This window comes from Chlamydotis macqueenii, chromosome 25 (assembly GCF_036417535.1).
Source record: "Chlamydotis macqueenii isolate bChlMac1 chromosome 25, bChlMac1.mat, whole genome shotgun sequence".
In the NCBI taxonomy this organism is placed as follows: domain Eukaryota; kingdom Metazoa; phylum Chordata; class Aves; order Otidiformes; family Otididae; genus Chlamydotis; species Chlamydotis macqueenii.
In genome coordinates, this window is record NC_141580.1 from 3,801,594 (window position 1) to 3,820,529 (window position 18,936).

At 45.3% G+C, this 18,936-nt stretch overlaps 1 protein-coding gene across 4 annotated transcripts in view; it reads left to right on the top strand.

Annotated features, from left to right (window-relative positions):
* The window catches only part of MAP3K3 (mitogen-activated protein kinase kinase kinase 3), a 40,204-nt gene extending 23,942 nt beyond the window's left edge, over positions 1 to 16,262 (top strand). For 2 of the 4 annotated variants that reach the window (XM_086766759.1, XM_086766761.1), the window contains 9 exons: positions 219 to 292; positions 1,876 to 1,943; positions 2,183 to 2,275; positions 3,113 to 3,304; positions 4,708 to 4,856; positions 6,653 to 6,784; positions 7,453 to 7,582; positions 9,096 to 9,273; positions 11,650 to 16,262. In XM_086766759.1, coding sequence (XP_086622885.1) covers positions 219 to 292; positions 1,876 to 1,943; positions 2,183 to 2,275; positions 3,113 to 3,304; positions 4,708 to 4,856; positions 6,653 to 6,784; positions 7,453 to 7,582; positions 9,096 to 9,273; positions 11,650 to 11,878 — 1,245 coding nt within the window. In that variant the 3' untranslated portion in view covers positions 11,879 to 16,262. The remainder of the gene's footprint in view (positions 1 to 218; positions 293 to 1,875; positions 1,944 to 2,182; positions 2,276 to 3,112; positions 3,305 to 4,707; positions 4,857 to 6,652; positions 6,785 to 7,452; positions 7,583 to 9,095; positions 9,274 to 11,649) is intronic. The other 2 variants (XM_086766760.1, XM_086766763.1) reach the window with 1 other exon arrangement.
* Positions 16,263 to 18,936: the final 2,674 nt, after the last annotated feature.

Consider the following 18,936-nt stretch of genomic DNA (forward strand, 5'->3'; position numbering starts at 1 on the left):
AGAGTTCTTCTGTACCTAAAGCAATGGCTCAAACATCATGTGTCCTTGACAATTTCTGTGGGAGGCAAAGGAAAAATGTACGTTCTAAATAGCTTTAGACTCCCCTTTTCATCTGGACATCCTCCAGGCCAGCAGTGGTGGACTCTGATCCTCTTGTACTGCTTCTTTCAGGCACTAGACAGAACTGATGTTGCCATGTGATCTTTTCTGTGTTGCAGATGCTGGACCCCTTAAGCAGCGCTGAAAACTCGGTGTCAGGAAGCTGTCAGTCCTTGGACAGGTCAGCAGACAGGTACAAATGTACAGGCTGGTGGGAACTTAAATGAAATTGAAATGCCAGTTGTGCTTATGCAAAAGTCTGTTTTCCATCTCATAAATTTTCTTGATGAGAAACAGGAACGAACTTCCTACCTATATCCCAATATATTTCTTAAGGAGAATTAACTGCATCTTAAGGCTGTTTTATTTTCTGGCAAAACCATACGCTGACAAGCTGGTGCTTCAGTAGCTCTGTTATAAATACAGAGTTCTAAAGCCTGCCATCTGTGTGGAGCCCAGACTCCAAGAACATCTGGCTGCAGGGTATTTCAGTCTCTTTTAGACAAGACTCTACTTGTTCATTTAAAAAAAAAACACCAGCAACCTATTCTAAAATTACAGAAATATATCATTACACTAGATTCCTATGTCCTGCAAGATATAATATTAATTCCGAAGGTAATTAGGGAGGCTTTTCCTTCGATGAAGAGTTTGTCATAGTCTGCTAGTCTAGATCTTTCTTGCCTTTCTTTGCTGTTGGTGTTACTTGAGGTGTTGGTGGGCAGCCGTAGGTCCTATTAACTTGAGTAGCAGCTGTGGCTTCCCAGCACCTGTAATATTGGGCTTCAGCGTGTTTTTCCGATTCCTCCAAGCTGATTCCTGTAGATGGTGTATGCTTTTACGTCAAGCACTTGAGATTTGGTTTTGTAGCCATTCACTCCCTCCAGTTTATGGGGTTACAAGGAAACACATCTAGCCTGTGTGTATGCATGCGTTCATTTTTTGAGGTATGAGGACGTTGTTACCTGTCCTTCTCTTTTCTTTCCCTGCCCTAAGTGGAGGATGGGGCAGGGGAAAAAAAAAAGCCTTCCTAGTTATTCTTTATAGGAATGGGCATCATCTGGGGAAGCTGTTGTGGTTTGTGTAGTAGGAAAGGAATCTCATTTGGGAGTCCGAAAGCTGTATCATGCTTGTTCCATTTACACTGGTTAACCAAAAAAAAAAAGTGGAAATAACATGGCTTTGGCACAGATTGAGTTTTTGTAATCTCTTAAGACATGTTAAAGGCCTTCTGCCAAAGAAGGGGCCATACTTAGGCTCACTTGAGAAGTCCTGCTTACTGGGGAGAAACACAAGGGTTGTAAGGAGTGCTTGTGTTCAGGCTCACCTGTGGCTGATAGAGAAGAAAGTGGACAGAAGTTTTCATGAGGAACTCTCATCCCTCGTGGTAGCTCACTGGGGGCGGTGGTCTCCATTGTCTGCTGCCCTGTGAGCAGCGTGCTGCAAGCGGTACCCTGCTCTGCTCTTCCTCTTAGCCTCGGTTTTAACCATCTATTTCATGTGGCTGAAGGAAGCACTGGGTCTCAAACCACAGGCTGGGGAACTGCTGAATAAATGGCGCAAGCTGAAAGGATGGCTGCCCACCTTGGGAAGCAACCTGGTTAGCTGGGGCTTAGCCTGACTTCAGCTTTGCAAATGTAGTGTGAAATTATTGCAGAGATGCAGATTTGAGAGTCACCGTTACTGATGTGCAGGTGTATTAGCTTGTATTTAAAATCCTTGTAGCTTCCTCTCCAGTAGACAGCAAAACTTATTCTTGCCTTCTTTCTTTAATAGTCCTTCCTTTCGGAAGTCGCGGATGTCAAGGGCACAAAGCTTTCCTGATAATAGACAGGAGTTCTCAGGTATGTCAGTGTCCAGTATAAAGTTTATTTGATCTGGATGTTTTCTGCTGTTTGCTGGCTGCTCTGTATGCGTGCTGGGATTATATGAATAGAAGAACTGAGGATATGTTGATTGAAAAGCTATGAAGTCATTTATTACTCACCTCTTCCTAAAAAAACCTGCTGTTACAGGGAAGTTCTGTCCTTAGACCATGTGCTTTTTGAAGGAGCCTGACTTCTGTCTTTGCATCTCCTTCCAGACCGTGAGAATCAGATCTATGACAAAGCAGGGAAAGGTGGGACCTACCCTCGGCGCTACAATGTCTCTATGCAGCACAAAGACTACAACGACGGTGAGTTGTTTTCAGACCTTTGATTCCAGGCTTGGAAAAGAAGGTGAGGCAATGGCAACCTCCAGTGACGAGGGTAACTGTCAGTTCCAGAGTCTTGAAGTGCTCTGGTCGTTGCAGTTAGTGCTGGAGTTAATGCTGCTCTGTATGGTACCACATTTTCATAGCGACCCACGATGGCTGTTTGTAATTCTTTGTTACGTTGGCCCTTTCTGGGGATATCCAGGCTGATCGTGACCGTTAGGGTTGAGCAGTGGACGTAGTTATTAGTCTTAGTCGTATATAATGGGTTCCTACCTCAGGGATTCATTAAGTTTTGCAAATTTGCAATGCAAACTTGCTTTTGGGTCTTTTAAATGTACCAATGACTTAAAGAATCACATTTCTGTTTGTCAGCTGGCTTTATGCAATTTAATTTCTCAGTTTTGTAAGAGGTTCAAGTTGTCATAGTCTTTGTTGATGGTTTTTTATTTGCAAGTCCAGGCACATTATCTAGAAAGTCATTCTGTCTGTGTAGTTGTTAACAAGCCTCAGAGCTTGCGTGGTGGCCTGTAGACCAGATTTTTGCTTTGGAAGGCAACCTTAGTTCTTGCACTGCTGCACTAAGGGCATTACAAACTGTTCCTTCCCTTGGGAATGATCCAAATCTGTACTGAGCTCAAGCAGCATCAGCCCTGAACTGTTATATTTTTGCATCTTGCCTGTTTGGCAGGAGATTCTACACCATGGGAACAGACCAGGATACATTTTTTTCTTTCCCTTCTCTTCATTGCTGAGCCTCCAGCCATTGCCTTCCACTTGTAAGCATGTTATTTACACACTTTACTGTTTTTTCTCCAGGCCGGAGGACATTTCCCCGGATACGGCGTCACCAAGGGAATCTTTTCACCTTGGTCCCTTCAAGTCGTTCCTTAAGCACTAACGGAGAAAACTTGGGCCTGGCGTTGCAGTACCTGGACCCCCGGGGGCGCCTGCGGAGTGCCGACAGCGAAAATGCCCTTGGTGTGCAGGAGAGGAACATTCCCACCAAATGTAAGCAGTCAGCTTGATGATAACTGGGGAAAGGCCTCCTGGCTTTGAGGTGAACTCCAGACCCGATATATAACTACAGCTTGATTTTAACGAGCCATTTGAAACCACATAATTATATGGCTGTGTTTTGAGACCGGTCTGTCTCACCAATAAGACAGGTCCTCTGTTTCTTCTAGGAACACGTAGTCTTGCACTGGGAGCTGGCCTTTCCTTTAGAAAGCATTGGAAATTCAGCAAAGTAAAAAAAAAAAATTATATATGTATATATATATATACACAAACTTATATATAAGTTGATTGGATCTAGATGATCTACAGGGTTCTTAAGAATCAGATAAGCTTGGTTATTTTCTTGATACATCAACATTTGTAGTCAGGCTTGTGGATTACAGTTATTTTACCAGTTAAGAGCTGTATTTATTTCACTTGCTCCTTAGTAGAAAGATTTACTTCCCTATTAATAGCATTCCTGAGTTGTTTTTTGAGGAACTTTGTATTACAACAAAAATAAATGGAACATTAATCTTTACTGATGAACTTCAGATATCCCATATAGTAATTTAAGGATGAAAATGAAGACATTAATGCGGAAAATAAGCAACTAGAACACCGATTGGCAGTAAATCTGATTAAATTAGACATGGCAAAGCTAATCTCTCAGCTCTCCTGTATTTTCACACTGTCCAGATGGCTGGTTCCTCTCTGTTTTTAGAGTTTCTCGTTAGATAGAATGTAATTGGATGCATTGCACTGCGTGAGTCTGGTAGTATCATTTTCAAAGCCAGAGCTAAAGCACTGGTCTTTAAGTAATATGTTTTGGTATTAAGTGCAGCCTGGAAAACTGGGCTCAGGTGTTAATCTCTGGGTCAGGAGACTGCTGCTTGTGCAGTGTGCTCACCAACGCAGTAGAACAATGAGAACTCGTCATTCCCTGCTGACGTAACCTGGAGGTGGCTGCTTTAGCTGGTTCTCACGGATACTTTTATTAGAGTCTGATTGTTCGGCAGGTAAAGAAGATACCTGCACCGTGCTTACATTAAGGCCCATACCTTATCAGCGTCTAGTAGGGAATTATGACTTCTGATTTTTCTGCTGTGCAGATAACCTTGTAGTGAAATCCTTCCCACAGGAGAAGGAACCCCAAACTAACCAATGGTTGGCAAAGAACTCAGAATTCGTGTCCTTCACATTGTCCCAGAAGCTGAACAGTCATTCTCATGGTTGGATTTTCTTCGGAGTTCTGCCACTAACTCTGTTATACTGGGAGAGAGCGCCTCACGTCTGTTTCCTCAACTGCAAAATATCTGTTTCAATCCTAGTATGATGGAGGTTGATCTTTGAAAAGATCACTGTTATCTTTAAATAGTATAATGAAAAGAGAAATTATTACTGTTCTTTTTTAGCTCCAAGTGCACCAATAAACTGGCGACGAGGAAAGCTGCTGGGCCAGGGTGCCTTTGGCCGTGTGTATTTGTGTTATGATGTGGACACGGGCAGAGAGCTTGCAGCTAAGCAGGTCCAGTTTGACCCAGAGAGTCCTGAAACAAGCAAGGTAATTCTCATCATGGCTTCTAAAATTCATTATGCTTTGAGATCCTATAAAGCGATTGTATCTCCTCGAAAGCTAGTATCTTATTTAGTTTGTACTAGGGTTTCAAGTCATGTGGAGAGGAATAAGAGTAATTTAAAAATTACTTTTCCATATTATTAACTTCAGCCTGAAACTAAAATCCATTTTCTGGCTTAATTTTTGGCTCTCCCTTCTCAGCTTTTTGGTTTGTTGCCAGGTTACTTGAGGAATACTAGACTGCCCTGTGTTCCTGGTTAGACATGGATGTGAATGAAACTAAACCCAGAAAGAGTAGAACTTTTTTTCTTTTTTAAACAAAAAAAAAAGCTGCATGCACTTGCAAAACCAGCTTTCTGGGCTATATAGTAGGTCCTGTACCAAGTCTATTAATTGCCGCTTTCTGCTTCTGAATTCTCCCTGTCCTCAAAACAAATTGAACTGTGGTTTGTAAATGAATCAAGAGCAGTGATGTGAGAGCACATTAGAAATAGTGGAGATGGGAAGGGGCACCTTGAAACAAGACGTTAGCACACGACTCCCTGCAGAGGGGATGCAGCTGGAGTGGCTGTTAGGTTCTTTGCTGGTGTTTTAATGTACTGATTTCCCAGTATTGAGCAAATTCACTCTGAGCTGGGATAACTGATCCGTGAAGATTTAATTATTCTGATTTTATATGGGATGTTGGTGCCAAGATAAGTCCTAACTTGGTAAGTTGTAAGTTATACCATGTCTCTGTTGTAAATCAGACAGCACTCTGAGCCAAGGAAGAGCAGGGTGGAGTGTATTTTGTAGGCACTGGAACTCCAAGCCTTAAACTATCACTTGGCCTGATTAAGCAACTTCCTCTAATTCCATGTGTCTCTGCAGCAGTCAGATCCTTGCTCTTGAAGAGTTGCATCCTCTCCCAAAGTGAGAAGTGAACCTGGCACCTTCCAGTGGCAGGAATGGAGAGAATTAAGTGGGACTAATTTTGGGGAAACCATCATTCTTTTTTCCGTATATCCTCATGCTCCTGTACGTTTGATGTTCCGCCTGTTCATTCCCTGGATTCAGCAAGAACTTGATACTTTTCCTGGGCAATAAACATCTCTGATTCAGTCTGAAACTGTTGGATAGCCTTTTTGCCTTTGCACTAAGACACCCTGTTGTCTGTGGCAGGAATAAAGCAGAGAATCAGTTTCATGTACATAGCTGCAGGTTCTTTGAAGTAAATGTGAGAGGAAGCCGTTTCTAGGGTTGATTCAGGTAAAATTATCAGTGTAAATTAGAACAGGACTGGACGGCAAAAGAAGTTAGGAACTCTCCGCACTTGTAGTCTTGCTCTCTCGTGGGTTGAGGTTCCTACAGAAAGATTCCGAGCAATTCTGTTGCTGTGTATTGAGAGCTTTTTCTAATTGAAATGAACACTTTCTGTCCTCAGCTTAGTGGTGAGAAGCAGGGTTATATCTGTGTTGTGCATGAAGAATGCTTTCAACCTACGGCTGAAGCCACTGAGCTGACAGAATCAAGACAAGAAGCAAAGTTTTTCTGGTGCTAAATCCATGTATGATACTGCCTGTATTCTAACTAGGAAAGCTTCTGCACCAGTGCTTACCTGCTTAATTTACAGGAAGGATTAACGTGGTAATGTTTGCCTTTCCCAAGAAGTAGGTAAGCCCATGCCTTGGATTACTTCTTCAGTGTAGTAGTGGCCTCATCCTTGCAGTGACATGGACAGTTTTATTAGGATGGAATATTTCCTGGGGCCAGAACCTTATTTTCTCCTTCAACGTCCATAGGAAGTGAGTGCCCTGGAGTGTGAAATTCAGCTGCTGAAGAATCTCCAGCACGAACGCATTGTTCAGTATTACGGCTGCTTACGGGATCGAGCAGAGAAGACCTTGACCATCTTCATGGAGTACATGCCAGGGGTAAGAGCGGACAGGAGCAGCACAGTTGCAGACCACAAAGTGAGATGGGTGGTTTTGTTAGTTGGTTTGTTAGTTGCTGTGGTTACCCTAACTACGTAATTCACCTTGTGCCCCTTTCTCATACTGTGCCACCACTTTCGCCCAAACCGCATCTTTGGTATTTTTTCTTAGTGTCTTGTACTTGAAATACATTCTCTTCGTTAGTCACTAACACTAGTTCTTTTCTTCAGTCCAAATTTGTTCTAACAAAGTACTTCAGAGAACTTAGGCTAACTTGTAAATCCAATTAACTGAATTAGCAGAGTCCTATAGTATGGCAAATTAGGCTAAAACTGACCCTGCAAGACTTTTGACTCAGATCAGTCTGCTGAACTATTTTATTGCTTGTCTTCACAAGCAGTTGTAGAAGCACAGCTCAAGGATGGACGAAGAGGCAGAACCTCCTTAAGCTATTTTTGCCCTAAAGCATGTCCTTGCTTTTCTTAAAAGGGGTTTAATAGGGCAAGATGCTTTGAGAGCCTCACAAAAAGGCTTTAGAAGGGGCCAGAATTCATTAATTTGACGGTTGGGTGTATAACGCAGTCACAGCTCGTGGGAATTGAATGGAGACGGCAAGATTTGTGGTTTGTCATTTCTTTGCCAATCCCTTCTGTTTGCTTTTGGTGCAGGGGTCAGTGAAAGACCAGCTGAAGGCATATGGCGCGCTCACGGAAAATGTAACCCGGAAATACACTCGCCAGATTCTCGAGGGAGTCTCGTACCTTCACAGCAACATGATTGTACACAGGGACATAAAGGGTGAGATCAGCTGGTGATTTATATATAGACCACATGCTAAAGGAACTCTGAAAATAAAAACAACCCACAAGTGTTAAGAATTTAAACCTGAGAGCGTGGCAGTTGTTTGTAGTAAGGAAGACTGGAAGCCTCTAATTCTTAGGAACGCTGCTCTGTAACTCCTCATCTTTCTCTCACACCCCAGCAAAATGAGGCTGAGTTGCCACCTAACTTTCACTGCTCCCATAAGCCGTGCTCATTTCCCTGTGGATTGTCTTCTGATTTCCTCTCTGCTTGGCCAAAGTACCATTTCTCAGCCGGTAGGCAAGAGCTCCATGCCTGCTCTTGGCAGTCCTGCTTACCTCCGGCTCTTGTGACTGTCCTGCTTCCTCTGTGTAAGGAATCTCTGATCTTCCCTGTAGAGCCTCTGGGCTTAGTCCTTAATTTTCCTCTTCCCAATATAACCCCGTGGAGCCAGCCAGTCTCCGTAAGAGTTAATGTCAACAGATGTGGCAGACACCACACAATTTTTTCTGTGCTCTAGGGGCACTGTGAGGGTTGTTCACTTCAGGAAAAATATCCTCCTGTTCTTGCCTGTAAATCTTCATTGCATCCCCTTTAGGCTGGCAAAGGCAAATGAGCTGCTGATTTTTGAATAGCACCTTGTATACTGCTCATGTGGTGCTCTTTACAAAATGATTTCCTGCCTGGTCCGTTATTCACCAGTTTGCACCCATCTAAGCCAAACTGTGAACTTGCCTCCAGGGTGCTGGGTGGACAGGCTTGTTATTCTGAATCCAGCTCTTCCAGTGGGGAAGTGAAGTGATAAAGCTGTCTCCTCAGCACAAATGCGTTTTATTTGTGGGTAGGAAGAGTTCACATAGGCACATACCAGATAATGGCAACACAGAGTTCTTGGTCTTATTGTGGCTTTGGGAGGAAGAATTGGTTTTGGTGACTAAGCCTTAGTTCGTGTCCGCATACAAGCTAAGTTCCTACGTTTGCTTTTTACCTTGGTGCTTCGTGTTGAGGACCTCTGACCAAGTAAACTGGAGATTGACTTGTTTATTGTAGGAGTTCAGAGTGGTTTAATTAGCTACATCTGTTACCCAGCTGACCAGAAAGCAATGGTTAGACTCACCAAAGCAGCATCCCAATAAAATCCTTTTCTCCAGAGCTCAGTGCTATCTAAGCTGTTGGCCTGGGGGCCCAGCATAGGCTGAGCTGTTTACGGGCGATGTTAACAATGCCTGTGCTGACTCAGCTCTCGTTTCCCTTCCCCCTTCACTTCCTTGTGTTTTTCCCCTGAAATTTTTCCCATTTGCAGCCATTAGCCGTTGGCTTGTCTACAGCGTGAAATAAAGAAATGATGTTTAACAGGTCACCTGAGACTTAATGGGGAAAGAGCCGTACCGTGAGCACCGGTATTTCTGTGTTGGATATCAGCTCCATAGGCTGCGGATCCAACAGCTGGATTGCATGAAAACAGCTGTCTCAATTCTTTTTTTTTTTTTTTTTTTTTCTTTTTGTCCAGGAGCCAATATTCTCCGTGACTCTGCTGGGAATGTGAAGCTTGGGGACTTTGGGGCCAGCAAACGGCTGCAGACAATCTGTATGTCTGGAACAGGCATCCGCTCTGTCACTGGCACGCCATATTGGATGAGCCCAGAGGTGATCAGCGGAGAAGGCTATGGAAGGAAAGCGGACGTATGGTGAGGCTTTACCTTTCTGTCAGTAGATCAATTTATAGCTTTTCTGGAGTGGGGATAAGACATACACATTCTGTTGTCAGTACATCTGAATTCAGATTTTGTCTGGATCCAAAGTGAGAGCGGTTTAAGGAGAACTGAAATAGTTGATTTGAACTCAAGACATGACCTGCTGCAGGCTGTGCTTTGCAATGTCAAGACACAACTGCTTGTTCAGCTTTTCAGGAATAATTTCCATTCATTCCTGCCTCGAACCCATAGCTGATTTTCTGTTTTCTGACTTTTTTTCTGGTGTGAGATTTCCATCCTTCTTATATCCCTTCAGAGAGAATGGAAGTTGTATAGGGAGTGTCCGTTCGTTTTGTTACAAAATGAGAGGTATGCTTATAAGGCTGTGGAAATGGAAGGAGTAGAATTTGAGCATGTTGACAAAGCTTTAAAGGAAAGATGCCCAAACCTGGAATAACACAAAAGATACAGGTCAGATCAGAGGTGATCTGAAGTATGCATGAATGGAAACTGTAGCCGTGCTATTATTGGCGTAGCAAAGAAACAGCCTCTGTTGAACGGAAAAAGCAAAATGGTCCTGTGTCAAAATGTTAGTTTTGGAGGCCTTAAAAAGGTGAGATTGTAAAACTAGACTAAATGACAGCGACAAAAGGCACATTTGTCTCTCCGCAGTAGAGCAAGCCCTGTGCTATTTCCTGTACAAGCGGTGAGTGGAAACGTAGCTGTCTCGTGTGCAAAGAGTTAAGTTCTGCAGACTTTCCCAGTTGGGATGCTGGGGGAGAGAGTGGAGCACGTGCCCTTCCCCCTGGATTGATGCAGTTGTGGATTTCCTCTTGGTGCTGACATCGGTCCATTCCCATCAAAGAGACGCTGCCGTTGGCTGGGCTCCCGTTCCTACAATCCCGATCGTTATTTAGGGGGGTCAGAATTTTCCAGTGCAGCGTTAGTCCCAGAGTGGATGCGTATGGCCGAGAGGCTCAAAGACGTAACAAATCTATCCGCCTGGCTTTCCGCCACCGCTGCAGGCCCCTCTCCAATTTTCTTTTTCCTAAATAGCAGAATATGTGAGCTATTTGTTATTGCTGGAGTGACTTGACATGAAAAACATTCCTGCTGTTTGCTGAATATCTTAAAGAAACCGGATCTGCTTAAACGGTATAAATCAGTCTAAACAATAATATATCCCTGCTTGCTCTTGAGCAAACCCCCAGCACTTCAGCACACATGGTTTGCATTTTCTGTACTCTCTTCTAGTAAGTCTTAAATGGCTGGAAACCAGCGTAAAATTTTCACGTTGGATTTTAAACCTTGTCAAGAAGTCATTTCTTGCATATTCATTGGATTTAATTCCTTTCCTTCCTTGTCTTGGCAATTGATGCAAGTCTGCCTCTGAAAATGTCTTGTCTTTGCTTTTCACTTCAAAAGAGGATTTAGTTTAAAGGTAGAAGAGGCAGTTTTGCCTTTTTAATGGAACAATGTGATCAAAGCACAGGACTGGATATTAAAAGTTCACTAACTGCTTTTGCTTAATCCGTGGCCTGCAGGAAGCAATTAATCCTTTTCGAACAAAACCCAATTGCTGCAGTGCTACAGAAACCCAGCTTGCCTGTGAAGGTACTGGTGTCACGCTTGCTTCAGAGTGGTGGCTCAGCCACGTCCATCCTCGTAATCACGTTCTTGCCTCGAAGGAGCCTGCAGAGCCCCGTAAACTTTACAAGTTCTGCCTTCACGTTACTGCTTTCTCAGTTTGGAGCTGTTAAGACTTTTTTTTTTTTTTTTTTTTACCGTTCAGTGCTTGGTTTCTTGTGCAGTGGAGATATTAGGGGTTTTTTTTGCCATGTGAAAAAGAATTTTGCTGAAATGGCTTTGTGGGGTCAACCAGGTCTGGTTCAGTGGACCTTTCCTACCTTGCAACCCAGCAAGTGCCGTTGAGACCCAACAGTAGCAGCAGCACCCGAAATACCACTGAGGTCAACCGGTGCCTTCGGGGACATCTCGTGCGCACCTCTTGTCCCCTGTTGTCAATGCAAATTTACTGAGAGTCGAATTTGAGCACGGGAGAGCTGGAGAGGTGGCACTTGAGAGTCCTAGGTGCAGCGAGAACCGCGGCGGAAAGCAGGCTGCCTGTCTCAGCACTTCGCTGCTAGCCTGACAGTAGTAAAAGCTGTGACGTTGGCAGGTCTGGCTCCAAATCTGTGCACACATGGGGTTTGCTGAGCACAAAGCCATTTTGTAGCTGTTTTCAGAGCAGAGCTGTACCTTGATGTTGGCTGCTTGGAAGTTCTCTCTGAACACTGTGCATTATTGTGAGTCAATTCTCACCTTTTTTTTTTTTTTTTTTTTCCTTTTTTCCCCCGTCTGTTTTTCCAGGAGCCTCGGTTGTACTGTTGTGGAAATGCTGACAGAGAAACCACCCTGGGCAGAGTACGAAGCCATGGCAGCCATTTTCAAAATTGCCACCCAACCAACCAACCCGCAGCTCCCCTCCCACATATCAGAACATTGCCGGGACTTTCTAAAGCAGATCTTTGTGGAAGCCAGGCACAGACCCTCTGCTGAAGAGCTGCTCAGACATCAGTTTGCACAGCTCCAGTACTGAATTACCTCCCTCGCTAGCAGCTCCTGCTGGGCTTTCAGTGCCCCGTCTGGTCCAGTTGCAACTGCCCGTTGTGGTGCTGCATCTTCAAAATGCCAACTCAGCTGTCCTAGTCCTTTGGGGAAATGATGCCAAGGAACCTAGGGTCTGCTCTTGTGCCTGATACCTTTGTTTGCTGGACTAATGTTTGTTTTACCAACAGCTGTCCAAACAGAGCTGCATTTTTGCCCTAGTTACCTTGATGTGAAATTGCAGCTGGCTGCATGTTTTCTGCCGGCCCGAGAATGGGAATCTAAGAAGCCTCTCGCTAGTTGAACGTAGAAGAAATCTGAAACCAAAGTGGGAACTGGAAGAGCTACACTCTTCAGAATGGAAACGTGCAACGGCCATCAAGACCAGCTCTCTGTGTGTGGGTCACTGTTTTCCAAACTGCTAGGGCTTTAGAGGCATCTACAGTACATGAATCCAGCAAAAAGCCATGTGTCATTGAGCATGCGCTCGCTATATAATGATATATTTTTCTTCTTAAGTATTCAGCATCTGAAGGTGTTCAGAAAATATTGATTCAAAAGTATGTGAATTGTGTTATTTTATAATGAAACCATGCATTTTGGGGTGGGGGTGAGGGAGATCTTTCTAGCTAAATGTCAGGATAATCAGAAAAGTTTCAGCAGAATGCAGTCACTCCAGGGCCTGAAATGAGGGCTCTCCCACTGACTTAGAAAATCCAGAGCTTGATTTCCAAGGCTTGATCTGTCCTAGCATTAAGACAACGTTGGTTAGTTTGTGTCCTCATAGCTGACAAATCCGTGCTCCTGCTTTGTCTCCTTGGGACTGCTGGGTCTAAACAAAACCCTCTGGAAGGGAGTTCTGCAGAACAGCTTTCTGTTGCACCCATCTTTTTGGCTGGTAGCTTTACCATCCTTGAAACCAAAGATGGTTCATCTGGTGCCCAGGAATTTACTTCAGGAAAAGTTTATGTGTTTCTGTGAGGACCTGGCCTAATGGAAAATTGAGTTTTTCATGGGGAGAAGTAGCTGGACGCTGGTTTTAGCTGCGCGTAGTGAGTTAGAACCAAGCTCAGCCCTTCAGTGTGGGTGGTTTGTTTTACAGGTGTGCAGGTCTTCATTTAAGATTTCCACAAAATGTTACGGCCCTGTTTGAATAAGCTTTTGTACGAGTAAAGCCAAACAGTGAACCAGAGAGCGCGTTTGTAATGCTAGCATATTTCTAAAATTAACTGGAGATCCCCATGCAGGTACCAGCAAAACATATCCAAGCGATTTTGCGTTTGAAAGGCGCCACATCTCTAAGAACTGGGCTCCTGATGGCTCACCAGCCTCAAATCCTGGGTGTTGATTTGGGCACTGATAGTCCTTACTTCACTCAGAAAAGACCAGCAGTTTTTAAGTGCTGGAGACTCATGGAGTAATTGTAAGTTATCTGTGTGAAATGGAACTAAGAAAAGCTGATGTGTTCTTAGCTGAAATGTTGATTTCTAGAGCAGCGCTAAAGGTGTTCTGCTCTTGTGTTGGAAACCGTAGTAAGGCTCCGCATACCTCCACTCTTCTCCCCCATAAAAACGTGAAAATCGCTTTCATAACGCAGTAAAATTAACAGTTTTTAAGTGAATGCTAATAGCAGGATAAAGCAAGTTTTAATGAAACCAAGCTCCTTGAACACATAATCCTGTGGTGAATTAAAAGAGGAAAAAAAGAACCCTAAAAAACCCCAAGCAACCAAAAGCCCTGAAAAGATGTCCCAACGGGAAGTGGTTTTTCTGTGCCAAACTCAGCGCCATGTGTCATTAGTGAAAGCAGGCTGGTGCTGGTTCCACTTCCAGGCTCTCCTGCGCTGCTACAAGGATGCACTGTTTCAGTTGCAGGCACTTCGGGGGATACCTTTCGTGAAAGCCCTTGTTCCATAATTTATTGAATTCTAGTGAGAGCACTTCTATTGTTCTTTTCCAAACCTGGAGCTTCACTCCAAATTGTCAAGACACATGGCCTCGTTTTTGGCCTGCCCTTCACTGTCGCTCGCACCGCTGGGAAGCGAGGGCGTGACACTTCTGCTTTGTTTTAGGGAGCGCTTTACACCGCTTTGCTGTGGTGTAAACGGCCGCGTGTGCTGCAGAGGAATGTGAAATCGTTCCCGTAGTCTTGGTGAGGGAAGCGTGGTGGTCAGCACCCCTGCGGGGCCCGGTAGCACTCTTCAAGCCTTGCAGCTAGCACCTAAATATGCCAAAGATTGGAATCTTTTTGTCACACTTCACCCTGCAGACGTACAGCAGCAATCGAGAGTGCAGCGATCTTGTCTGCATAGGTTTCTCTCTACCCTTGGCTTGTCCTCACCACATAGGGACCTTCTTCCGTGGTCTTTCCTTGCCATCTCACACATGTTTTGGGAGAGAATAGGGCATGAGGAAACGATGCAACTTTTAGTGTTTCAAAGCAACTAAATCCTCAGGATCTGTTGTGGCTTTTACCTCATACGTGTCATGGAAGGCTGTTCCAGAGCAGAGCAAAGAGCGTCACGGCCCGATGGGCTCGGTCCTCTCCCCACCGGAGCTTCTGGTCCTTCCCACCACCGATGCTGACATGTGCCTGCTCTGTATACACCTGCATTCCAGTCTGTTAACGAAAGGAAATAGCAACCGTACAGCGACGGAGAACGTGGGGTGCCAGCTTGGACTTCTCGTATTCCAGTACCCGACCCAATGCCACCCGTTTGGCACAGGAACAAGCCAAAGCATTACTTGTGTGTTTGGAGATGCACTTTTATGATTGTAGTTTATATCGCTCTTTTTTAGCTCTTTTTACATCATGTAAACGGTGATGCCTCATACTTTTTTTTTTTATTTATATCGTAAAAGATCATATTTGGTGATTTTTATATATATCGACTCGACTGTTACGGGATAGGGGGGAGGATGGGAAATAAATTTGACGCCTTTATGAATTTAAAAAGGAAAAAAAAGCAGCTGGTTTTGCAGAGAATTTGCTGACGGTTTATAACGAGTAGAGCCAAGCCAAAATGCGTTCTTTGTTTCCTCACAGCCCTCTTGATTAGGGAAAAGGGAGATCTGGATTCCTAAGTCCGCTGCTACGGCGAATAATCTTGGGGCCACCACTTATGCTAGAGTCTCTTAACACAGCCCTGGCAGCAAAAAAAGTTTCAAGTGGACATAAATGTAATTATACCTCTCAATTGAATTATATCTGGCTTCTTTATCCTGACAGAATTGGAAAAAACTGGGAATAAACTCATTTAGGGGAGAGTGGAGGAGGAGCATCGGGCTAACAGTGAGCCATTGTGTCCATTCCAAATGTCATGGTGTGTTTTCTGCCGTTCCTTCCAGGGAGGGATAGATGGTGAATTTTGAGATCGGGATCCTCGATGGAAGGCACTGCGGAAATGGAGAACATTCCGTTTTCAGAAAAACACCTTGGAGGAGTCACATTGTCTTGAAACAGTTGAAACTGTGAGCGGGGGAAAATGTGAGATTCCCAGCAGAGAGGAACTTGGGGGAACGGGGGATTTGGCTGTCTGAGCTTGTTAGGAAACAAACCGTTGGCATTTTGGTCTTGGTGTGACGATTCTGTGCATTCCAGGTTATTTGCCGCTTCTCCAGTAAATCTGGTCTTTGCCTGTTCTAGTGGCAGTAGGTTGCAGCAATTTGGATATTTTTTTTTTCTTGTTTTTGGAGTAGTATTCCAAAGGATTTGCAGATGCTCCAGACAATTCCCGTTGCCATTCATTGCCAAAACAAATTGACCGAGAGGGAAATCGGTACCTGCTCGGGTGACACGTGTTATTTCCAAGTGCCCAGAGAGCCAGGGTGACTTGTGACACCTCAGTAAATCTCTGTCCCTGCTGTCCACGCTTTCTCTGGTGGGCAAAGGCCAGATCCTCAGCGCTGTACGGGGAGGCCGAGTGCCATCCCGGTGACCGGTGCTGAGGTTAATAGCTGCTGGATGGCGGGGTTTGATGTATTTGAATACGTACGGTCCTGTGGCCGTCACCTTGGTACCTGCACTTGGAGCTGGGACTATTCAGTCTGTCTTTAATTTTCAGAAAAAAAATTGGTGTCCGCTGTGGTTTAATGGCATTTGAGTTTCAAGTCTTTAAATCCCAGCCTTGTTTAGGAGCAGATCTCTCCGAGCAGCTCTGAGTTTCCCAGTTAGAAGAGGCAGACGTGCCTGGGGGCAGTTCAGGAATGGAGAGAACCTGTCTGACATAAACCGTGCAGAGCAGGGAGAAAGGGCTTTAACCTGGATTGCGCAGAAGACCATGAACCAGTAGTCTATATATACCGACCGGGGGCTTGCAGTGCAAAGCCAGGCCAATGTATCGTTTTATTTACAATAAAATTATCATTTATATGAAAGCCTTTTTTGGTGGCTGTTTGCAATGCAGTGTCTCTTGCTGCCTGTGTAAGTGGTGCCTCAAGAGAAGTGACGATTGACTGGTTTTCCTTCTCACCAAGGACCTTAGCTGAGGAGGAAAGCTTTCCTTTCAGGAATTTGTTCTCCAGGACAGATGGAGAAGTGTCCTATTTGTGAAGCATTGCCTCTTGGATCAGGTAAGCATGTATCCTGCTCGAGGCTGCCTCTGAGGAAGGTGACATTCATCCCTTCTTGCTCCTCAAAGAGGGAGGTGGAATGGCTCCGTCCCGCTTGTTAGCGTGCAAAATCGGTGACGTCTCCATCTCACCTGGCAGGAGAGCAGCTGGGCTGGCTTATTGGCTCTTCGTGTGGAGATCTCAGAGTCACTTGGGTTGGAAAAGGCCTTTAAGATCAGGTCCAACCGTAAACCAAACACTGCCAAGTCCCTCTAAACCGTGTCCCCGACGGCCACATCTGCACATCTTTCAAACAGCTCCGGAGATGGTGACCCAACCACCTCCCTGGGCAGCCTGTTCCAGCGCCTGACAAGCCTTTCGGTGAAGAAATTTTTCCTAATACCCAATCTAAACCTCCCCTGGCGCAACTTAAGGACATTTCCTCTTGTCCTGTCACTTGTTCCCTGGGAAAAGAGACAGACACCCACCTCGCTACACCCTCCTTTCAGGTGGTTGTAGATCCTACCCATGGAGAGCAGGAGCTGAGGTTTGCGTTTGGATTTTGCTGTGGTGGTGAGTTCTTCACTCCAGTTCTTGGTCTGTAAATGTTAACTGATTCATCAGTGCTTAACAGGGTACATTTCCAGGCTTTTTTTTTTTTTTTCCCCAGCATACTATCTTAGGAAAGGACAGAAATAGTACTCCTATAAAATTCATCTACACTGCTTTCTGAAACGCTCATTTCTTCCCTGTTGTGTGTCTGCAGCTCCTCATCTCCAGTGTCCCAGTCACTGAAGCAGGGGTCTGAATGCCACCGTGGTCCCTTGAGACGCTGGCCTCCCCAGGCCCGAACCACCACCCGCTGATGGCCTTTTCCCAGGCCATGGTATGGCTCGTTGCTGTGTCAATTAAAATATTTGTTAATGGAAAATAGGAACAAATGAGAATAAATGGGTTAACAAGCTGATGCAACAGAAATGCCTGCACATGGAACAAGTACGTGTGTGGTGCTGGTGCGTTGTTCCAGAACGGATGAGAACCAGACAAGTGGAGTTAGAATCATAGAATCCAGAATGGTTTGGGTTGGAAGGGCCCTTCAAAGCCCACCCAGTCCAACCCCCCTGCCAGGAGCAGGGACATCTCCAACCGGATCAGGTTGCTCAGAGCCCCGTCCAACCTGGCCTGGAATGTTTCCAGGGATGGGGCATCCACCGCCTCTCTGGGCAACCTGGGCCAGTGCTCCACCACCCTCAGTGTAAAAAATTTTTTCCTAATCTGAATCTACCTCCCTCTATTTAAAACCCCTCGTCCTGTCACACCAGGCCCTGCTGAACAGTCTCTCCCCATCTTCCTTGCAGCCCCCTTTAGGCACTGGGAGGCCGCTCTAAGGTCTCCCCAGAGCCACAAAACGCTGACCAACGCACAAAAGAAACACGGCTCAAAGCCTCCGCTGCCTTTTTTGTTTCTGGTAATTTGTGTTCTGTGCATCGTGTGGCTCAGGGAAGGTGACTTCAGGTATGGTTCCTCTCTAAATCCGTTTCAGAAGCAAATAGAACTTAAAATCTCTAAAGAGGTTGGCTATACTACACTGCTGTGGCTCTTTCTGTTGGGATAGTGAAGTCTAAGCTAGGAACAATGTCTTCTGGATCTAATATTGCCTGGGTGTGGGTGTGCTGCGTTGTATCCAGGAAATGCTGGCACGGTGAGCTGTTGTGTCACTTGTTCTGCCTTCAAGCTCTGCCTGGTGCTCTGTCTCTTGTCCAAAACTGGACAGCTAGATGGTATGGATGTATATGGATTCTTACTGATTTTTTTTTTATTATTTTTTTTTTCCCAAAACAGTTTTTATTACCTGACTCTGTTGGCTTGAATTTTTAGGTTCTGGAGAACATCCTTTCTTGAGCTAAAAGGCAGGTTGGTAACGGAAGCCTCGTGCTTGCGTGGGAACGCAAAGTTGTGGCGTGTGTGATACAAATCAAGGTTGTTTGTTGCTCCTTAGTCATCTTGTTCCTTCGGTGGCAAGAGCAGATCTGCGCTGCGGAGGAGACCGAGCGCAGGTGGCAGCGTGCCGTTTTCTGTGCTTCGGCTCAGGGTGGGTCGCAGCAGTGGTTGGTGCTCCCCGGGACGGTCCGGCTGCTGCTGCTAAAGCCGCTGCTGAGCAATCACTGCATCGCCTGGGAGCCCAAGAAAGCTGCAGCGTGCTCGGCTTTGGCCCCAACCTCTGCTGCTCCTCTGCTGGGGATATTTTCCTGCTGTGCTGCTTTTGCTGGACTGAAGCAGCGAAAGAAACAACCAACAGGGACCAGGTCATGACTTGAAAGAAACTTTTAAGTAGTTCCTCTCAACTGCGTGCGAGCCCCGTGCAGCATCCTCAATCTGGCTTCGCTCGCCGGATGCTGCAGGCTCGGCATCTCCGGGAGAGCGCAGAATGCGTCCGCCCCCCCCAAAGTTGATGGCTGGCTTCTGGCCACTCAGAAATGTCGACTGAAAAGCTGTCATA